The sequence below is a fragment of the Magnolia sinica genome, chromosome 13, assembly GCF_029962835.1.
Source record: "Magnolia sinica isolate HGM2019 chromosome 13, MsV1, whole genome shotgun sequence".
NCBI lineage: Eukaryota > Viridiplantae > Streptophyta > Magnoliopsida > Magnoliales > Magnoliaceae > Magnolia > Magnolia sinica.
Window position 1 is genome coordinate 33,274,602 of NC_080585.1, and position 23,313 is coordinate 33,297,914.

The following is a 23,313-nucleotide window of genomic DNA, read 5'->3' on the forward strand; positions in this document are numbered from 1 at the left end:
AACCTATTGATAAGGTCACACAAACTTGGATGAAGTGAAAACACAAACAGCAGCTTGATCCAAAACTTTTATTGCCCTGAGAAGCTTTTAATTGTGGGAAAATTCAATCCCTACCATATGATCCACCAGAGATCTGTTTCTGCTTCATTTTTGGGACTATGCACTAAATTAATAAGATGTAAAAATGGATGGACATTGTGGATATAGAGCATATACATCAAGGTGGGCCCCACGGTCAGGGTCAAACCCCCTTACTGTATCTGGCATCACAGCTAATTCGGGTTCCATGTAGGTTAACATGCGGTGTTGAATAGATTATTCTACTACGATTAGCTTCATGATTTATTCCTGGGAAGCCAAACAATTTGAACTTTGTCCTGCTAAAAGAACTGCTGGTGTTGTTCATCTACAATTTTCTAGAACAGGCTTATTCTACAGTGGTGCATGGGGCCATCGTGATGTGGGCAATGAATCCAATCCTTCCACCATGTGAAATCCCTCGTATTCTCCTTTGAGCCCAAAAATCTGGCTGATCCAAAATTCAGGTGGACTGCCCCGCATAAAATCTTGTCTAAAACCTCTAAAATCATGCGTAGTAGCCCACTTGAGCGTTGGAATGATTTGATTTTTGAATGTCAGGGGTGTCCGTACATCGTGATGGAGTTCATCATCTTAATGCATTAGATGGAATATACAGTAAGTTGAGCCCCAAAAACAAAATTTGAGTGGTTTTAATGGTGGGCATCCTATATATCCCAACTGTTCCCTATGGTGTGACGTTCTCGTGTTTTGGATCAACCTGATTTTTCATTATTGATGGATTGGATGTTGGCCGTACATCATAATGGGCCATGTACACTACGTTATATCATAAGCTTCTTCTATAAAACGCTTCAGGGGGAATGGCCTCAGGAACTAGTTGCGATGTGTTCTCATAAATGGAGTTGACTCTTTAATGACAACACGACTCACTTTTCATTCTTTCCACAAGGCAATGGAGATTACATGCACGTTTACATTTTTCTACACGAGAACATTTTTTTAGAAAGGAAACGTGACCATGGATTCCCGCCCACAATCAATGGACACTAGCTAAAATATGTTTGGCAAACAATCTAGTTGCTGAATCCTGAGTTTTTTTAATGATTAACTTGTCATTGAGTTAAATCTAGTTGACTATAGCAAGTTTTATTACTACTCATTTTGTAAAATAATTCAGTTTTTCTTTGTTCTTGTTATTTTTGTTGTTTATGATGCTATTTGTGTTGAATAGGCAATGGCAGAGGTAGTGGGTTCAGCTGCAGTCGAGATCGGAAAGTGCGCATGTGCTCCTCTTAAGGAACATGTGGGCTATCTTATGCATTTTAATGACAACGTTAAGAATCTGGAAGTCCGCGTACAAGATCTGAGGGACAAGAGGCAGGGCATTAGTCAATTAGTAAGCTTGGGTTGCTCCAATGGTGAAGAAGAAACCCCACAAGTTAGGCGATGGCTAACACGAGCTGCCGAAATGATAGAAGAAGCAGAGACGATACAGAAAAAAGTGGCAGAAAACAAGGGACGTGTACATTGTCTGAATCTGAAATGGCGTTACAGTAAAAGCAAGCAGGCGAAACAGATGACGGGGAGAATTGATAAGCACTGTGATGACGGGAAAGAAGACAAGATGAAACTGACAATGCCCTCATCCCTTCCGACCGTCATAAACGAGGAAGCTCCATCAATCCAGGGTCTACCATCAGTAGAATCATCTCTCGAAGAAGTCATGAGTGCTTTACGTGATGAAAATACCAAAATAATTGGAGTATGGGGCATGGGTGGTGTGGGCAAAACTACCCTTGTGAAAAATGTGAACAATAAGTTGCAAGGGACACAAGAATTCAAAAAAGTCATAATGGTTACTGTTTCAAATGACGTGGACATCAAGAAGATCCAGGGCGACATTGCAAAGAGATTGGGTTTCGCACTCCCTGATGGGACCACGTCCTCGCGAGCAAGTGACCTGAAGAGCAGATTAATGAAAGAGGAGACATTTCTCATCATCTTGGATGATTTGTGGGAGCGGCTTGATTTGGTTGATGTAGGGATTCCCTCTCCTACTAGCCAGACGGGTTGTAAGATCATATTCACAACACGGGAAAAAGAAGTGTGCAATAGAATGCAAAGCAAAGTTGACATTGAAGTAAAAGTGCTCTCAGAAGAGGAATCGTGGAAACTATTCAGAGAGACAGCTGGTGACGTTGTTGAAGGTTCTTCTTCCTTACATATCACGGCAAAGAAGGTTTTGAGGGAATGTGCTGGACTTCCACTTGCAATTATCGTACTAGGAACGACATTGAGAAATGAAAAAGATCCTATAGTGTGGGATAATGCACTATCACAGATGAAGATGTCAGCACCAGAAGATTTCGATTACATAAAGAAAGAAGTGTACCAGTCTATCAAATTCAGCTACGTTCGTTTGAAAGATGAGCTAAAACCATGGTTCTTGTTCTGCTGCCTGTTTCCTGAAGATTATGATATTCATGTGGACCAGATGATTCATATGTGGAAGGGTGAAGGCTTTTTAGCTGACCATGAAAGTTTGGAGGAAGCGAAAAAAAGAGGGCATACTTGGGTTGGAAAACTCATATCTTCTTGTTTGTTATTAGCAGGTGAAGAGGAAGGGTATGTAAAGATGCACGACATTGTTAGGGATGTTGGCATTTGGATTTCGTCAAACGAATGCAAGGACTACAAATCTTTTGTGGGAATCCCACAGACAGGTTTGCCACGGGGGAAAAGTTGGGAGGAATACCAGAGGATTTCTCTCTGGCGATGTGGAATTAATAAACTGCCGGAAGGGATGCATTGTCCTAAATTGCTGACATTGATGATGCCAGAAAATAAGCAGTCGATTGAAATTCAAGGTGGGTTTTGGGAAGCAACAAAAGACCTTCGGGTTCTAGATCTAAGCGAAACAGCTATCAGTAGGATACCAGTACTGTCAAACCTGGTGAATCTACGGGTGCTTTGTCTGAGGAGCTGCAAGTTTGAAGAAGGGAATTGTTTGTCAGCACTTGGGGGACTGAAGCAGCTTGAATTTCTGGATCTGTCATTTAACAATTGGTTATGCGAGTTGCCAAATGAAATCAGAGAATTGGTCAATCTGCGGAGCTTGGATTTAACAAATACTTTTAATCTTAAAATTGTTCCAAGTGGTGTTATATCACGGTTGACTCTCTTGGAAGAATTGAAGATGTGGAACAGTTTCGACGAGTGGAAGGCTGAAGAAAAAGATGCAAGCAGCAGCAGCAGCAACAGTAGCAACGCCTCTTTGAGTGAAGTGACATCTTTGAAAAAGTTATCTAATTTACATCTCTGTATTGTGGAAGTGGAACGTTTCCCACAAGACTATCCTCTGATTAAACATCCGACAAAGTTGAAGAAGTTTCGCTTCCGCATAGGCCCAAGGCCTGATTATCCTCATTTGAACCATGGTGGGTTGAGATATATGGAGATTGTTGGTTGTAGTCTCATCCCCAAATGGGCTCTAATGCTTTTACCACAGACCACCCATTTGAAGTTAAAAAATTGCAAGGGTCAAGAGGCACTTAATCGCGGTGGAGGATTCCCAAGTTTGAAATCTCTTACGGTTGAGGAATGTGATGATGTGGAATTTGTTGTCAGTGCAAAGGAGTCTCCTGAAAATGCATTCGGTAATCTACAGAGTTTAGAGTTGAGATACCTGCCAAATCTAAAGAAAGTCCTCACTAAGTATGAAGAGGGATTCCTTCCCCCCCTTTTATTTCATAACCTTAAGGAGGTGGTAGTGAATGGATGTCCTGAACTAAAGCATCTATTCCCATCCGTTTTATTGCAAGGAATGGATAATTTAACCTATGTCCGTGTGCTTTATTGTGGAGGAATGGAGCATTTATTTGATGGACCACCCACGGTGGAGCAACGCAATGATGTGCTCTCCGAACTCAGAACCTTACATCTTTCAGATCTCACGAGCATGACAAGTATTTGGCCGATGGGGTTAGTGGTGAATCTCCAAAATCTCGCTACTCTGGATGTTTGGGGTTGCCATGGCTTGAAGAAGAGCGTTGTGTCGGCGATGCAGATGAAGGGTGGGCTCCCTAACCTTTACCAACTCAAAGTGTTTACTTGCGAAGGAGTGGAGGAGATCATTTCAGATGTGGTGGATAATGAGGGTCTCCTACCTAAACTAAGAATTCTAACATTAAAAAATCTACCGAAATTGGTGCGCATATGTGGAGGAGAGGCTGATCCCCTGTTGCAACTGGATTGGAATTCACTGGAAGAAATACAAGTGTGGAGATGTGGAGGAATGGAGCATGTATTTGATGGACCGCCCAATGATGTGTTCTTCAAACTCAAAACCTCGAATCTTAAAGATCTCCATCATAACCTGACTACTCTCGTGCTTTGGAGGTGCCATTTCTTTAAGAAGACCGTTATTTCGTCGGTTCAGATGAAGGGTGGGCTCCCTAATCTCGTCAACCTCACCGTGAATGATTGCGGAGGAGTAGAAGAGATCATTTCAGATGTGGTGGATAATGAGGGTCTCCTACCTAAACTAGAAACTCTGAATTTATACTCTCTACCGGAATTGGTGCGAATCTATGGAGGAGGAGAGGCTGTTCCACCACCGCAATTGGATTGGCATTCATTGAAAACAATTTATGTGTATGGATGTCCCAAGCTTAAAAAGGTGCAGGCTCTGCAAGGTGGGGCCGACAGTGTGCCGTCGCTTAAAGAGATAGAGGGAGAAAGGAATTGGTGGGAGGGGTTAGATTGGGAAGGAGACGACAGAGGCTCCCAATTCCATTCCCGGTTTAAAGAGGTATCGTATTATATTGGTATATATAATGTGTCCAACTGGTTGGACCACAGTTTAACAATCCATCTAATTGATAACTTTTCAAATTATTGAGTTCTTGTTAAATCCAAACCTCCTAACAGGTTGGCCCCATTATGATAATTAATTATTGTAAAAATCATCTCTATCCACTATTCAAGAGAGCCACACAACATATAATAGCATGTATCCATTGATAAAATGCAAAATAAAAGTGTGGTCAACTTAATAGGTAGACAGGGATGATTTTTTTGAAAAATGTTAACCATGGTGAGGCCAATCCATTGAACAGGTTGGATGTCCCATGAACGGTTTTAGTTAGAATTTTTCTGATGGATGGACCATAACCTGCAGTTCAGCCGGTTGGACTTAAGGTTTTCACTTTCTTTGAGGATCGCTCGTTGCACAGGCGTGTGGAACCGTACATATCTACTTGCGAGAACACTTGCAAGTAGAAATCACACGTCTGAGATAGGAGCTTTCCGTAAGATTAGAAATAATTCTTAACATCCATCTTACTAAAACGTCAGAGAATCTCACTCTTTAGGTGTCCCACAACGTACACTGTAAATTGACAGAGTTTTTTTAACTGGCCATCCATTTGTTATGTAATGTCGTGGCCCACCTGAGGTGTGAAACGACTTGGATTTTATGCCACAATATCTAACCAGTGTAGCACGCTTGATGGAAAGTTCGGATGTCACACATTTCTCACATTGTGAGACATGCAGTTGTGTATGGTTCCCACGTGTATGTGGAATTAGCCAATCTCTTTTAATCTTCATGCTTTCTTTCTTCCTCTGGTATGCTAATGCCACATTCATTACAGGTTCTAATCTCCTCTGATGCCTCAAAGACTATTTTAGTTTTATTGTTTCTACATTGCGGCCCACTTGAAGAGTGAAATGGCCAGACCATTATGTCAAATTAACACACTACCATAGCCCATATGGCTGCATGTTTGTCTCCAATATACCTGCGGCTTTAGTTAGCCTCTTGATTTCCATTTATGTTATTATTATTATCATCATTTGGTTTGGAATACAATGCATATCAGACTTAAGCTAATGTTTATGTATCCATGGATGATGCACAGGTAGAGTATGTATATGGAGATGACCGGCTGATACCAAGGTACCGAGAAATTATACACTCGTGGCATACACATAGGAAGTTAAAACTGGATCCCAGTTTACATGTATCACCAATCAAATATTACATTTGATTGATTATCTAACAGTCATATTGGCTCCAACAAACCGAACCCAAGGGGCCAGTTTTGAATCTTTGCATTCTTCAACAGTGGTTGAAGGCCCAAGGCCTATTGTGCAACTAAAATTTCATTCCATTTGTAATAGCCTCAAGTGGATTCCATATGACTGATTTATATCACTCTTGTGGATTCCATATCATTCTTGCTTGGCATGTTTAGAGAGAAAGAAGTAATTGCATTGTTTCCAAGAAATCTCTCTCAAAGGAAAGTATTCTAAGAAGGATTCTTCATCATGTTAGGAGTATGGCTATTTTCATTATCAGCCCAATCATTCCAAATTAGTCTTTGTACACTCTATGTGTTACTTGGTACCTCCTCACCTCTTACATCCATGTTCAGGTGCCTTCTACTCTACAGAGACAGGGTTGTGAAGCCCCTTCAATCCCGTGCTGGGGATTGTATATATAATGCTACTCTTTGAGATTCTAGGATTGGTTGTGTGCGCCTTTTCTTCACTGGAGAAGCCCTTTAGGATGCTTGCATCTATAAAGAGTTGTGCAAGCATTGTGGACCAGAGTATTAGAATTCTACTTTTTAGTTTCTCTAACCTCTGCTTTGTTGTCTCCTCAGGTATCTGTTAATTAGAAGTTTATAATGAAGACGCTTGCTACTATTCAATACTCAGACTACTCCTCTTGGAAAATGCAGCTCTTCACTCGCCATTTAAATTCAAATATCAATTGCCTAGGTATCATATCAAGAATTATTGACTCATGAAGGAAGAAAATAATTGAAAATCTTAGTTATGTTCCTTTATCCACTCCCCTTATTTGTCTTCTCCATTGGCTTGAGATGCTAAGCGTTCTCCATGGATGAGAATCCTTCCAGTTTAAGGATTACTCTTGTAGGCTTCCTATGTTTTGCTTTTCCCTGGCTCGAGTGGGAGCTTTTTCTCACTAGGCTAGCATATGGGCTTTCGGGATGTGGCCATTTTAGTGTGTATCTTTCTCTTTTGTCCTAATCCGAGATGTGAGCTGCTATCTTGTCTTTCATTCTCTTTTGTTGTAATCTTTTTCGTTTGGCCAGTATACAAGATACTATAATTTCTTTCTTGCTTATCATAGACCATTTTAGCCCAATGCTACTCCAATTTCTCTCTTAATCTAATAAAGGGATTTATGATGCTTTGAAATTTTTCTTATTTAGATTTCAGTTATCAACAATTTCTAATGAGTGAGCATGTGTGGAGCCCTTTTCACAATTCCTCGATATCCATAAGCTTTAAGAGAGAAGCTTTGATTTTTCAACAAAGTGTGGTGGTTGGCATGCAGGCACAAATATATTCTACACCTGAAACATGGCTATGGGCCATAGATTAGAAGTTACACTTATTTTCTTTTCTAACCAAGGGATTGGTAGACATTTAATGAATGCTTCAGATGAAAAATAGTCAATGGTATGAATTCAACAAGGAAATGATTGTGGTACACTAAGTGAAGATAACCTCGTTTTAACATTGAGGTCTTGGTATCGATTCCCAAGTGGGGTGTGGCTAATGGTGAGGTGTCTACAAAGAAGCTCCCCCCTTCCAAAAAAAAAAAAAGAAGAAGAAAATGTCCATTAATCATAATTTAGAATCATCTAACCAATCATATAATTTAGGTCTTGTTTGCATAATTCAATCAAACACAAGGCCACACATGTGTTCGAGGACCTGTATTCAGATTTGGGTGTGTGTACAATGTGCAAGCATGCCAGATTCTAGTCGACTCGATATTTGATTGAACCCTGGTGACCACTGTACCGAAACAAATACGTTGGACCGGATTCAAAAATTTAACTATCGAGTCAGCCACCTGTTGTAATCAGCAATAAGATGATTTGCAAAAGGATAGGGGTTAGTCCTTCCTTATGGATTCTTTTCATAAGTACTTTTCTTTCACCACTACTAGCATTCAATGTATTTTTTAAAGGAATAAAGATGAACGATTAAACTAAAATAGCTAAAATAATATCAATTTTATTAATATATGAATATGGTCATAACAATCGACAAAATAACGCATAAACACCAACAATGATAAATACATGATTTGTCTGTAAGAACAAATGATGGAGGAAGATGGTTTGCAGGATGTGACCAGAAAAATGATATTCTAAGTAAGAACTTAGTTGATCGGGATTCAACAACATAGGGTTATGGATATTTAATCTATTCTACGGTACTATAGCAATAATGCTAGATGGTAACAATTTATGATCAAACTATGCAATGCTATGCTAGGATAAAAGTAAAGATAAATGTTTAATGTGGGTCCGGAGCTTTTTGTTAATTGCTACTTTTATTAGCTTTTAGGAGTCGGTGGCCTTGTTTACTCTTCGATATCGTGAAGGATTTACACAATCGGCTATATAAATCACATTGATTATTTCACAACATCATAGGCTATTGCATATGGCTATGTGTATAAGAGAGAAACTCTCGCTTCTTCAAACCGTGCGTTGGGTAGAGTTTTCTGTCAATGGACACCCACATAGAAAGGTTGTTGGCGTCCTTATGTTACTTGGCTTTGACATCCGTAGATGGTGCTTTTAACATGACCCTAACATTTAATGTTAGATAGAAATATACATTGATAAGATTTTGGCATTTAATGCTGAGAAAGAGAGACTCTTACTTTTGCGGAGAATGCTTTTGATAGAACTCTAACATGTAATGCTCTCTCATGTACATGTATCAAACTCCTCTTGAAGTTAATCTGCACTACACAACATTGTTGCCATATGACATCTTTTAGATCGTTTGATCTGGCCGGGCAAGGCCAAGCGTAAACAGTATACTCGGTATATGAGTAAGATTTTGTCCATTATTTAGCTCATACTATTGACACGTAGCGACATCTCATTGGTTTACGTAGGTGTGCCACAGGCCCCACAATTTGAACGGGTAAATTCAAAGTATTCCATCTGTATAGTTTCCAAGTGTCTACACACTAACCATCAATCTTACTAGGGTATCAAATAACTATCTAATCAAAATGAGTTGTCACTACCTAAACATGACCTTTGGTTCTCCGATAAGGACATATCTTGATCATCAACTAATAGGTAATAGGCCATGTCTTGATCATCAACTGATATGTAAACTAGACCGGTCCACTCATCGAGTTGGACACAACATCAAAATCAATGTACGGCCAATGGCATGATTCAACGTACACGTGTAACCCACCCACATAGTAGATGGTCCCAACTTTTGGATCAAATATTCTACATATGATTTTCCTGGAAAAATAATGTATGATAATTTCTGAGACAGCTCTATCTGTTGGTTTCTTCTACGTATTTGTTACAATAATACTTGTTAACAAAGTATGATTTATGATGCACTCCTCTCTTTCCATTGTGGGACGAAATTTTACACTTGAAAAGTGAGAATGTGATTTTAACTCTTAAAGTTTCAAACAATTGAAATATATGTTACATTTGTACTCCAAAAATCACACCGATGGAGATTCATAAACCCATCAATAATAGGTGGCCAAAAGTTCTCACTCAACCAATGAGAGGCTAAAATTCTATTATTAGGATTTCCAATGGAGGGATTTTTGGTGCATGGGCCATCTACATTGAGTCCCATCTTATCAACATTTTGAATGATGAAACCATGGGCCTACTTGTAAAAATTAAAAGCCTAGACATACCATACAATCACTCAGCCCGAACATTATATGATACCTCATGATCTCTCTCTCTCTCTCTCTCTCTCTCTCTCTCTCTCTCTCTCTCTCTCTCTCTCTCTCTATATATATATATATATATATATATAACAACTTGGCTTTTCATGTGAAGAAACATTTGGTATTTTGACCAATCCAAGATGGACAAGATCCATTTATCACATAGCACTGCTCACGTTTTTTCTTTGCTAGAAAATCTCATGTGTACTAATATCTCCCACAACCCATTTCTGGTGGATGCGTATCATATGCACATTTGAATCTTTGATTCCCTCCATACATTTTGTTAGTAAAGAAACATGCTTAGGAATTCTCACCCATACTCAATGGACAGAGATGTGGCAGTAGGAGCACTAAATATTTTCCTGAAGTATGTTGGAGTTTGTTTTGCCGGTTGCATGTGTCGTTGCCCACTAGCATCCACATGATGAGATGATTTCATGGTTCAAACTGTTAATATTCTCACTTATGCTAGAAACAAGCTATTGTCCCATATTCGTGTTTCAATAACTTGACCATTGATTCTTAGAGTTGAACGTGGATCCAGACCCCACAAATAGTAATGGTCTCAATCATTCGTTCAGCATAATTTTCTTACAGTGACTGACTTACGATGCTACTTGTTATTGAATGGGCAATGGAAGCAGTGGTTTTTCAATTCTCATCAAAATTGAGAAGCGTCCATGCACTCCATTAGGGTAAAGATTGGTTGGCATGGGCTACTGCTGATGAAGAAGAAAGTGAAGAAGTTGGATCGTGGCTAGAACAAGATGTTCACATGGAAGCAGGAGAAAGCAAGCGATGTTTATGTTGCCCATATCTGATTTGACATTATGATATAAGCAAGCAGGCAAAAGAGAAGGCGGATATTACCGTCAAGCACTGAAATAAAGGGAAGCTTTAAGAGTGTCAAGATGGCACCATCCCTAATTAACATCAAGGTGGATGTGCTCTAAAACGATGAATCGTTGAAGCTATTAAAAACTAAAGCGGGCGACGACCCTACCTTGCGCTCCATAGGCAAGGGAGGTTGTCAAAGAATACGGCAGCCTTTCGCTTGTGATTATAATACATGGAAGGGTATTGAGATGTGTACACAATCACAATGTGTGAAATAATACACTATGACAGTTGAAAACGTCTGCCCAAAGCGAAATCAAAGGAATGCCATGGAGGACAGCATGTTAGTCTATCAAAGTCAGCTATGATCATTTTCCTATTGAGTTGAAACCAGGCTTCTTGCTCTGCTCCGTGTTTCCCAAAAACTATAATATTGATGTGGATACAATGATCAGATGTTGGAAGGAGGTAAAGGTGGGGTCCTTACTCATGCCTCAGTGGTAGACTCACAAGAGTTTCATCACAAGGTCATGGGTTCAAGTACCCATTGTGTTGAAATTCCAGAGGTGTGAGTGTGTGTGGGTGTGAGCGCGTGTAAAAAAATTAAAAAGAAATAAAAAGAAAAAAGAAAAGCTGTTTAGAGGACACTGGATGTCTGAGGAAATAATTAATAGAGGGCATACTTACGTTAAAGAACTGAAATCTTCTTGTTTGTTATTAGAGTGTACCTGCTCTCTTGAGCAGTTGAGCCTTGAGGAATGACTGATAATTTATATATATGTAACTTTTTATTGTTATACATATTTATGACACATTTCAGAATTTTCAAAATCATTTATTTCTCTGTTATTTTGTGGTAAATAAATTAAAATAAGAAGAAAAAAGATGAAAACATAAACACTTCTGTCGAAGAATGGAACACATCATATTGTTATTGATAATGGAGTTTATCAGCTACATGTTCAATTGGTTTTTTGGACCTCAAATATTACAGCAATGAATAATGAAACGTGCTACTCGAATCTTATCTTATCTTTGATTGAATTAATGGTTCACAATTCTAAATCAGCTGTGCATCCCAATGCAATCCCAACAAACATGAGAATTCTTTTACTAGAAACTAACGGTGCTTAATGAAAATAGAGGATTACCAAGACCCATTATCAGTTAGTATTAGAAAAATTATCAATTATTGGAATTGTGGGCCTCCAAAGCAGAACTTACATTTTTTGTCATTCAATAGCTAATGTGTCTGCATTATGCGTAGAGCATAGACTACAACCAAATCTAAAAGAAGAAAAGATAGAAAATAAATAAATAAATCAGCATTGAATGGTCTTTGGTTTGGCAAAAGAAAAATGGATGAGAACTACAATTTCAAAGAAATGGCAGGGAGATGAAAAGAAAAAAGATGTTTAGTAAAAATAGAGAAGAAAAGGATTTCCTAGCTGAGGCATATGACTAGAAAAATCTCACACAGAAGTTGACTGGTCAAGCACCCACACAACCATTTAGTGTTGGGGATGCATAAATTAGCCCACACAAACCCGTGATCAACCGTAGCATGATTAGGAGGAGGTATTGCCGGTGGATTAACTTGCCCTACAACTTTTTCTAAAATCAGATAATCAAGTAAACCTAAAATATGGATATGAAATACAAAAAGCAATAAGAGCCAACAAGGAATTGTTCTTGTCTGATTGTGGGGGCATTTTTCTCGGCTAGGCTCTTATTTTAGTTTTGCAACATTTAAAAAATTGGTGGTGACTCATCCAATATTGTATGTGGCACTGATGTAATGCTATTAAGACCATGCAGATTGTGCCTCCCATTGTGGATGGAGCATATAACTAAAATGACACTGATCAAACAATCCTAATCATCTAATCAATGGCTAACAAATGAATGGTTAAGTAAATTAGTGAGTGATCCAAATTCAAATGAAAAATAAGATGGCTTACGATCTCATCAGCGCGATGGTTTTGTTACAATCCATCCACAGTTACATCATTGATTTGCATGGTCCAGATTGCAATACAACTATGCCATATGTACGTTGCGCCACCATTTTTAAATGGTGTGAAACTAACATACCAGTCTCGCCCTTCTTTCTCTACCTTATGGCGCTACAGAACTCCGTAGCCTCATTTGCCATGCTTGAATTAAATGGTTGATTTGGGATTTGTATCTCTAGGAAGAAAAGAAAGAAAACAAAGTAAATAAAATATGAAATGTTCCTCTTTTGTTTAATTAAAGGATAATTAATCAAATTATGGTATGTTTCATCTAAAACAGTGAAGTTGCTACTTCTCTCTTAATATACCGTATGTTTCGGTTGTGGCAGACCGAAACCTGACAATACAAGCAGCGTCAGCATCATCATCGTCATCATCAACAACAACAACGACGACCTAACTTAAACAACATTACTAAACACATTCATTTGGCCAGTGAAGGACAAGGCACACCTGACCAAATGACAAGAAGAAATGAACACATACATGGCCTACCCAGCTAGCCTTTACACATTGCAGGCCCTCGAGAACTATTCTCCCATGACAGAAGCTTACACCACAAACCATGTAGATAGCCCAAGCAGACCAGGAGAATGGAACAACCTGGAACTGCCTGTTGGCAGTAAGTTCAAACACCATCATCATTTAGCTGTTGAGGAAAGCTTTCAAAGAAAATGGTGGAGGCCCATCCTGCCAATTCACAAGATAAAGAGTATGAAGTACCATCTGCCCCCCTAAGGCCATTCACAATAATTACTTCCATAAGTCCTACCAATCTTTAGAAATGCCAATCTTTAGAAGAAAAAAAAAAAAGAGTACCTTTTATAAAAAAATAAAATAAAATAAAATCTTTAGAAATGCCCTATTCAAACCACTGCAGATCAACCAGCTGATTGGTTGATCCAACTTACTCAAATCTCCATCTTTTCCTCCCAAATTGATGTTTAAAAAATTATCCAGTGCTAAATGCTAGTACCTAAGCATCAGTTATCAAGCACTTAATTCCTACTTCCTAGGCATGGGGTACATATGCACAAGATCTGGACTATTCATCCATTGTGCCCTATCTTGTACAGACCCTAGACCTCACAATAAAAATAACACCAGCATATGATTGTAGCCATCGATAAGGATTTTACCAATGAAGTCAACCATTGCTTAGCCTTTTCCTTACAGTCCATTTGTAGTCTGCAAGAATCTATCATGGACCAGGATCACCAATTGATGTGATTCTTTACCCCATCCGCAGCAGGGCCAAATAGATGAAAGGCAACCTTGTACATGTCTACCACATTTAAGGATATTAATGCTTCGTGGCTTAAGTCAGATAATCTTGATAGCACTACATCATTTCTCAAGATATCTATTTCTTGTTTGACATGAAAGACAAAATCTTGTTTGTGGTATGCATGCACAATGAAAAATGGATGATAAAAGCTTTTTTTTTAAGTACAAATTGGACATAAACATTAATTGAAAACACGTTAGAAACATGTGACAGTGTTTTATGCCCGTATCACACCCTTTGGACGCAGAAATATATCAATGTATCATTGTCTGGGATAGTGACGGACCTTTTCAATGGAACTTCAAGAGATATTAAAAGAGACATGATTACACACTTGGAACTCAAAACACTACAAAAACAAGTATGCACAATAAGTTTACATTGTATGTGGCCTAAACTGTGTTGTCTAACAGCAGTGATGCAATTATTTATCCAGAATGAGTTAAAATCATTAAACTATCCATACAAGTAATACATTAAAAAACAAAACGAAAGAGTGTGGCCAATCTGTAGATCATAGTACACTCATACATGATTTCTCCACGTATATTTGCAATTTAAAAGGGTGAAAGTGGAACAATTTTTTCAATGCATGAAAGTCATCCAAATATATATATATATATATATATGTGTGTGTGTGTGTGTGTGTGTGTGTGTGTGTTAATCAATTTGCTTCCTAATTTGTACCCAAAAAAAAATCTTAATTTAATCCAATTGTTCTCACCAAGTGTTTCCAGCCAGTTTCCACTCTTGGGTCACAATTTCTCCACCAAAATCTTGTCTCAGTGTGAACATTATCCCCCAACACAAAAAAAAAAAAAAAAAGAGAGATTTTGAAGGAAAAATGGATTTTTCTCAATTTTTAACATTTTTTCCTGAATTCCAAAGGATTTTCAATCTGCATTGTTGATACATGCAATATTATCTCATGTACTAATGATACAATACATTCTATAAAGAGTTGTCTGCAGTATATCCCAATACCGAATCATTGATATATGCAATATTATCACATGTACTGATTTATTTTTATTTATTTTTTTTGAAGCAATGAGAAAAAAAAAAAATTTATTAGAAAGGCCGAAGCCTGAAAAAAACAAGGACAAAAACTAACCAGCAGCCCACAAAGGCTTACAACTCAGCCCATTTTTCCAAGATGATACAATACATTCTATAAAAAGTTTTCTGCAGTACATCCCAATACCAATACATGTCGCGATATACCAGCCAATACATGCAATATTTATTGTGATACAAAGGGAATTTTTCAATCCCACGTGAACTTGTGGGGTCCATTCTACAATAAAACTCTTGATTTTAGAGAACTCCCCAGTATCTTGTGTTGCCGACCGGCGATACCGATACTATCAATCTTTAAATATTGCATGTGACCAGGTATCCTTACTGCTGTTATGTAAGCCACACAGATCAAACAAACAGCCGGTATCAAAAACAAGAATTATATGATCAGTGGCCCATGTATATGCATGGTATCCTTGGGTTTTCAGTTTGCACAATACATCCATCGTTCAGCAATCCAGACGATTGATTGAATGGACTCTACCACAGATTGGGCATTCCCTCTGATGTTTACTTAATGGGGCATCCTAAGTTCCTAAACCTTTGATTGTAGCCTGCCAATATACGGTTAAGAAAAGAAATACAGCTGGTCACACTCAACAGAATAAAGGCCAACTATTGGATGGCTAGGATATCCCATTCTGGGAGGATAGGGGCATGCTACACTGAGAGCGGGATCCATCAGATGGTCTGGATCAATGAAACATGAACTCCACTGGTACAAAGTGAAAAGCATAGGATAATGCATAACCTTGAGTTGAGGATCATGGAACTCGTTAAAAAGAAGCCGCCTCAACAAATTCCAAAGGAAAAAAACCAAAATCAAATACTACCTTGCCAAGCTCTTGATGTAAGCATTGTCTAACCACTGTGGTCTGTTGTATCAGCCTTTCCATCGATGAATGACTAGGCAAATTAGCATGCGCTGGCATCACAGAAGGGAGAGGGGTAAAGGCTTAAGCACTGATGATAAGATTATTAACTCAGGGAAGCAACAAGGAAAGAAAATGATCTTGGGAAGGAAAAATGATTAATTGGATAGCAGCCTGGAAAAGAAAAAGGAAGCAAACTCCAAATGCAGTGAAGGATATGGGTTGGAATGTAAGTAAAGGTACCAAGAATTGCTCGATTCAGATTATCTGCAACACTCTGCCTATACTCCATGCTTAACAGATGAAACATTGGAGACTTTTCTGGCTCCTCATATGCTAGCAGAGCCATAAGTTCCTGCAGCAGCAGTGACCTCACTTCAATTCCACAAGCCTATAACTACTTTTGACCATGTAAAAGAGAATGAGGGTATGTATGCATGTATAATCTACATGTACACCGTATATGTACACCCATTTGTTCCGGGTACATGCACAGAACCATAGCCACTGCTTTTAGCCACCCTTGGTGATAGCAGCAACCATACTTCCACTTTGGTAACAGAACAGTACAAAGTTATAGTCTTGTATTACTCAAGGAAAGGATGCTGCTATAAATGAGAGTGGGGTGTAGAAATCAATTCCCATATATTGGACACACCCATATGCTGGTTAGTGGTAAACTAAAAGAAGATAGCTAGAAACTTGGAAGAGAGAATATTGGTAAAAGACATACTTCCAGCTTCTTGACATATTTGTCGACATTACCAAATGGTGTCAACTTGGTCTGAGCAAACTCCAGAGCTTCTGTGCTGCCATGAAAGTTAAGGTGAATATTGCTTTCCATAAAAGGGCAAGAGTATAATTCATCAAGGGTACTCTGATGATTCTCTCACCATTTTCTAGAGCAGACGAGCTCAACAAAATGAAGGCTCAAGAGATCAAAATGCAGGTCCTTGTTTTTCACCAGCAAGTCATGCGCTAGCTCTTCAGTCAGTTCTATAGCCTTGAGAGCATTCCCCTCCAATGCAAAATGGAAAATTGCTAATATGTCATCAAAGAAAGCATACAATTAGTAAATAAATCCTTACCTATTTTAAAACCATGTAAGGATATTATATTGCTGTTTAAGGATACATTTTTTTTCTTTTCAAAAATTCATGTGTGGTAATGAGGCTTAATAAGCCACACACATGTACGGCAGCGAATCTAAATGTCACCATATGTGCCACCCTTGCACATGGGTAAAAGATCAAAAATAAATAAAAATAAATAAAAATAAAAATAAAAAATCCATCAAGTTTGGTCCAAACATGCCAACAAGATTGGGCTGAAAATAAGCTGGTCAGCTCATCAAGTGGGCCAAGAGGTTATGAGATTCAATGATACAGTACTGCCAGAGTGGAAAAGCAAAAACCCATCATTAGGAGGTAGAATCACTCTTATTAAGAAAGGAAAATCTCTCAAATATGCTGGTTTACTTCATGCCATTGATCAAAATACCTATCATTTGGTGAATTCAACGGAAGTCCAATCCTCAGCAAGATGGTCATAAAGGCATAAAAGATTAACAATCATGAATTGGGCACTCATTGGCAAGTGGTTGTGGAGGTTTGGCAACCAAGATAACTCTTTGTATGAGACAAGTAATTGTCGTAATGTATGGCATGCAGGAAGGAGGGTGGTTTACCAGGTAATCCTCATACAGGGCATTAGGTTTGTGGAAGTAATGAAAGGTAGGAAGGAATTTCCTGTCCTAGGGAAGGTGCAGAATAAGGTTTTGGAAAGATACATGGTGTCAGGAGAGTGTTTGCAGCACATTTCTGTAACTTATACATGATCGCCTTCAACAGGGGGTTAAAGATATCAGATTGTTTTAAGTTAGAGAGAGGTGCATTTACATGGAATTCTTGTTTTCGCAGGAACCTAATGCAAAAACAGAAATTGAGGAGTTTGTCATATTACAAGAAAGATCAAAAATGTTGTTTCTGTCTCGGAGAAGAGGATATGTGGAGATGGGAGTTGGATTATAATGGGACCTTCATAGGAAGGCTTTCTATCACGAAATCAATAGGGAGGTTAGGGAAAGCAATGACCAGTCAAATGCACAAAATTGGCAATTCCCCGGGGTGCCAAGAAAGGTGGGGTTTTTTTTTTTTTTTTTTTGGATGGTTAGTTGCAAAAGGAAAATTTCTCACTATTGATCAACTCTGGAAAAGAGAGATGGTTTTCACAAATGGTTGCATCTTATACCAAAAAGCAGAGAATCGGTTACTCACATCATCATCCACTGTGAATTTTCCTCAGTTATATGGAGGAGAGTTCTTGGGATCATTGGGATGCATTGGGTTATGCTAAAGTTGGTTTCAAATCTATTCCAGGCCTGGAGGGTATAACATTTGAGAAAGGAAAGCTATCTAGTGGTGTTTAGTGATCCTAGCAACACTTCGGTCTATATGAAAGGAGCAAAATAATAGGACTTTCAAGTTTTAACAACAAAGTGCAATCAGGTGTCATGGCATTTCAGAGGGCAAAGTTCTTGGGTTTCCATTGTTCAAGGGTTACAAAATGGAAGATATAGAGTCAATCCTTAGCATCAGTGACTAGCCCGGCTCAGGGTGGAAGGTAATGACTTCTCATCAATCCTGTCCACAGGATCACTAAACCTTTTTTTTCCTTTTTTCTTTTTCTAATAAAAATAATGAACGATCAAAAAATTTGGCCAACTTTTGTTATCTGTGCATTTGTTGCATAAACTTTGGGTAACCTAATAAATGGACTGTCCTTATTTTGGGAAAGCATCTACCCACTGAAAAACACCTGATGGACAGCTTGGATCTCATTCCAATTTTCCATGTTGGCACATGTGGAGAAATGTAGATGGGCTGTGTTCTACACGTGTGTGGGCTTACAAAAGGTCTTGATGTAATGCATCCAGGGTCAGACACATGCCAGCCACACGGCCAACCAGGAAAACCAGATTTCTTATCAATTGTTCAAGTATCCCTGTATGTAATAAAAATAAAAATAAAAAAGCTTTTGCATATCCAGATGTCCTTGATTACTCCTCTCAGGTTCTCCAGGATTTCCTTGTCCAGCACATCTGTCTGACGCCTATATGGGCTTGTGTCCAAGTTATAAAAAATAACACTCACGTTTTCTTTTGTCCATGTCCACAGGATAATCAGTTGGCTGCTTCATCCCGCTACAGGCAATAAATGTCTCTGCAGTCTCTTTGAAGCAATTGTGCACAAGGTAAGATAAGACAATGTTACGGACATCATTGTCGCTGATAGCCTGTCATGCAGAAGACAATCCTCAGAATTTAACAGGACAATGAGCACCAGAGATAATTCAACCAAAAAGTATATCAATAAAGAATTGCATCAGGGGAGTATTTGAAATGCTGGCAGAGTATGACAGCCATAAGCATGAACCCAGCAGTTGGAGATATGGCATATATGCAACTCAAATTAAACCATGTGAATCGCAGGATCCACTGCAGATGGGTCATATCCATTCCCAAATCAGACTGGTTGGACGACCATATCCTCTGACTGATACACATTTGTCAACTGAATTTAGAAAATTAAATATTTAGATTTCAACCATATATTTAGAAGTTACCGTCCGGCCAGGTAAGACATCAGTTCCGTGAAATTTTTGTTATTGGCCCATTACGATTTGCATGGTTTAATTCAGTTAACTGTATGCAACATTACAATTTCTGCATGCATGCCTATGAAACATCACATTCTCCCGCAGCAGCAAATTTTTCTCTTTGCATCAATGGTACCTATAAGAAAATGAAAACATGTATAGGGAAAATACAAAATATATAAATTTCAAAAGCATAAAGAGAATTACAAAAAAAAAAAAAAACACTCAGCTGACTACTTGCACTCTGCCCACATGTATCCATAAAATATTTTATTGTTTATCTAACTAAGATTGACAATCAATGACACCAGACAAACGTAGGGAGGGTAATATTCTGAATGGTTACTGAATACATGCTATATGTAATATGCAAATCGATCCAGCGTTAGATATAAAATTAAACTCTCATAGGAAATAGAAGGGTATTTTCAAGGCAAAAAGGATGATAAGTTGGCGAGACATGACATTATACATGAACCAGTTGTCAAGAGGAATGAAAACCTTATCCTAAAGAAAATCATCATCATCATCATTATCTAAGCTTTATCCCAACTAATCGGGTTCAGCTACATGAATCCTGTTTAGCCATTCCACTATCATGTAACTTTTTTACATCTTAAAGAAAATATCATCAAATCTCTGGTAACTGGGTACAAAACCATGCAGAAGCATATGTAAGGTCTTTAATCTATAGAGGATAATATACTAACATGATAGGAAAATAACTCCACAAGAGAACAGCAAAAAGGTGATAAAAGACTATAGCCAAACTGAGGAGATTCAGCCGCTCCAACCAACAAACTACCAGCTACTCCTACCTGTTTCGCACTGAAAGTGATACGACGAAAATTTGATTGAGGCAATGGAAATCCAGTAGGTATCAGTTGTATTTGATACAGTAGAAAGGAGAAAAGAAAGAGAAAAACAAGAAGATGGGATGAAGAAGGAGAAGAAGAAAGTGAAAATTATGATTTACGATTTAATACGACTCGACCCCTATTATGATATGCAAGACAAAAACGATTTTAACAACATTGCCGGTAACAATAATATCATCAACATAGATGACCACAATAGAGAGGCCCACAGCACACTTGATGGAGAGCATAATCATTGTTTTTATTATCTCCAATATTATCAAAATATCTCCAATATTATCGTCATCTCCAGCTTGGTGATACTGATAACACTGGTAGCGATACCGATAACACTGGTAGTATAAAAAATTTCAGGTCTAAGCAATGTATCATTAAGTATCGCCAACATGTCAATATCACCAATATTTCCAATTGTGTAAATTCAAGGTGTCGCTTATATCACCAATGTATCGATATCGCCAATATTTTCAACTGTGTAAATTCTAGGTGACGCTTGTATCACAAGTGTATCAACGATATTTCAATAATATTGCCAACAAAGAGATATCACAAAAAATAATAATAATAAATAAATTGTTTATCAAAAAATTTTCTATTTCAAATCTTTTTATGAGCATGGTTGTCTTCAGTGTTCAATTTGTCACTAATAATATTGATAATATCTCAATATTATCGTTATTTCAACATGCGCAATATCGAAACCACAATCTTTCACTTCCTTTTTGGTTGTTGATGATTTCTTGGCAAAATATCATGAGTTGTTAACATTTTACAATATCGATGGATGTTTGGATGGAAGGTTGGATGGATGGTTAGATGGGATGAATGGGATGGTTAGACTGCTTTTTACGACAGAACATGCTTTTAGGCCCCCATTAAATGGAAACTTATTGTGCATAAATTCTTTTTGCAATTTTTTTATTCCTAAATATGCAAAAATGTGTATTTTAGCATCTCTTGATGTTTCACTGAAAATTTCACCATTTTTTCTATGTTTCCCTGCATTTCCAGTTATCAGCGATATTATTGGTGATATCGATATTGTTTCTGTATCCCCGACCAGCAAAACTTGTAGCGATAGCGATACTTCGAACACTGAGTATGATTAGCATGACTTCCAGTATATCCAAACTTTAGTATGGTATGACTAAAGCGCTCAAACCACACTCTAAGAGATTACTTCAAACCATAGATAATTTTTCGACACAAACAACAGAACCTCTTTTGACAGCAAGGAGGAACTGGGAGGAGGAGCCATATACACATTCCTTGAAGATCCTCATGCACGAAGGCATTTTTAACATCGAGTTGATAAAGAAACCAAAAGATATTGGCAGCTAAGGAGTGCAAGACTTGCACGGAATTCAACTTAGCAACAGGAGCAAAGATCTCATGGAAATCTAGACAACAGTTCTAAGTAAAGCCTTTGACCATAAGCCAAGCCGTATAGCAAACCACTTCTCCATTAGGCTTATGCTTAGTTGTGAAGAGTGAAGACTCACTTACATCTAAGTCTAGCCACTTTCTTCTTTGGAGGTAACTGAACTATATCCCACATCAGTTTTTTTTCCTAAAGGTCTACATTTCTCCCAACATGGAACTTTTCCACTCTGAATGAGAGAGGGCCTATCTAAGACTAGAAACAGAAACAGAGGAAAGCTTGGAAAGAAACGCACAATATGAAGGTGAAAGTGAGTGACATGAAACAAAATTGGTAATTGGATGAGTAATTCATGACATCTTCCCGTTGCATTAAAGCAATAGGACGATCCATTGAAGAAGAGTTGAAGGGTATACCTCATGGTATGCCAACACGGTTACGTAACAACCGACAATGGTAACCATAACATGTTATAAGGCCAAAGCGGCAATAACAGCCATTACCAAACAAAAAGGCCCGTAATGGGGCCAAAACAATTTTTTTTCAAAAAAAAAAATGCCATAATGACAATTACGGCCCATATCATAATGGTAACGGCGGTGGCAGTTACAGCCACTGTTACCGTTATGGAATACCTTGGTATACTTTGATTTGGAATAGCCGAGGGTGGTCATGAGGTAACGATGGATTACCAATATTCTTCCGTCAAACATACGTTCTCAAGATCCTGGCAACCATCGAGGAGTTGGGCAAGAAGGCGGAAAGAGAAAATAGGAAGGGGAGAGAAGCGCTGGAGGTAGACTATGAGAAGATGAGGACTCCCCCTGAATTTTATAAACAACAAACTTGAATTGGTGCCTTTCCTTAAGATGAATAGAACAGTGTGTCTTCAAAGGAGGTGACAGCCATAGATAGCCAAGGGAGTAACAGTTGTGTCCCTGTTGAGTCCATGAATAACCTAAGATGATACATTTGACCGCTTTGGCATCTAATTTAACTCAACAAATACTAGAAACATGAACAAAATAAGCACAATCAAATACTCTAAGATGAATAGCAAAGAGAGATTGACTAGTAGTAAACTTGAATTGGTGCCTTTCCTCCTCAAATCATAGTGGAGGCATTCTATTGATCAAGTAAGCAGCACTTAAAACAACATTGCCCCAAAAACCCTTTGGGACATTCATTTCAAGGAGAAGGCCACGTGCTACTTTCAAAAGATGTTGATTCTCTCTCACTCTCATCCACCCCATTTGTTATGGGGTATATGGACAAGTAGTTTGAGACTCAATACCATGATCTAGCAAGTATAACGAACAAAATACTCTCCCCAATTATCAAACATAAGCCTTTGAGTTTTGCATCAAACTGAGTGATAACCATCTTACGAAATATATTAGTAAAAAAAAAAAAAATCATCTCCAAATTTCATAAGATAGATCCATATGGCACAAGAACAATCATCGACATAAGATAAATGTA

At 38.2% G+C, this 23,313-nt stretch overlaps 1 protein-coding gene across 5 annotated transcripts in view; it reads right to left on the reverse strand.

Moving 5' to 3' along the window:
• The window catches only part of LOC131223505 (uncharacterized), an 86,475-nt gene that overhangs the window by 38,984 nt on the left and 24,178 nt on the right, over positions 1-23,313 (reverse strand). Inside the window, exons 1-6 of one of the 5 annotated variants that reach the window (XM_058218942.1) lie at positions 20,344-20,417; positions 19,068-19,209; positions 16,809-16,956; positions 16,649-16,724; positions 16,159-16,270; positions 15,877-15,968 (exon numbers count right to left, since the gene is read on the reverse strand). In XM_058218942.1, coding sequence (XP_058074925.1) covers positions 15,877-15,968; positions 16,159-16,270; positions 16,649-16,724; positions 16,809-16,956; positions 19,068-19,113 — 474 coding nt within the window. In that variant the 5' untranslated portion in view covers positions 19,114-19,209; positions 20,344-20,417. Of the gene's footprint in view, positions 1-12,880; positions 13,366-15,068; positions 15,371-15,876; positions 15,969-16,158; positions 16,271-16,648; positions 16,725-16,808; positions 16,957-19,067; positions 19,210-20,343; positions 20,418-23,313 lie in introns of those variants that run through there. The other 4 variants (XM_058218939.1, XM_058218940.1, XM_058218941.1 and 1 more) reach the window with 4 other exon arrangements.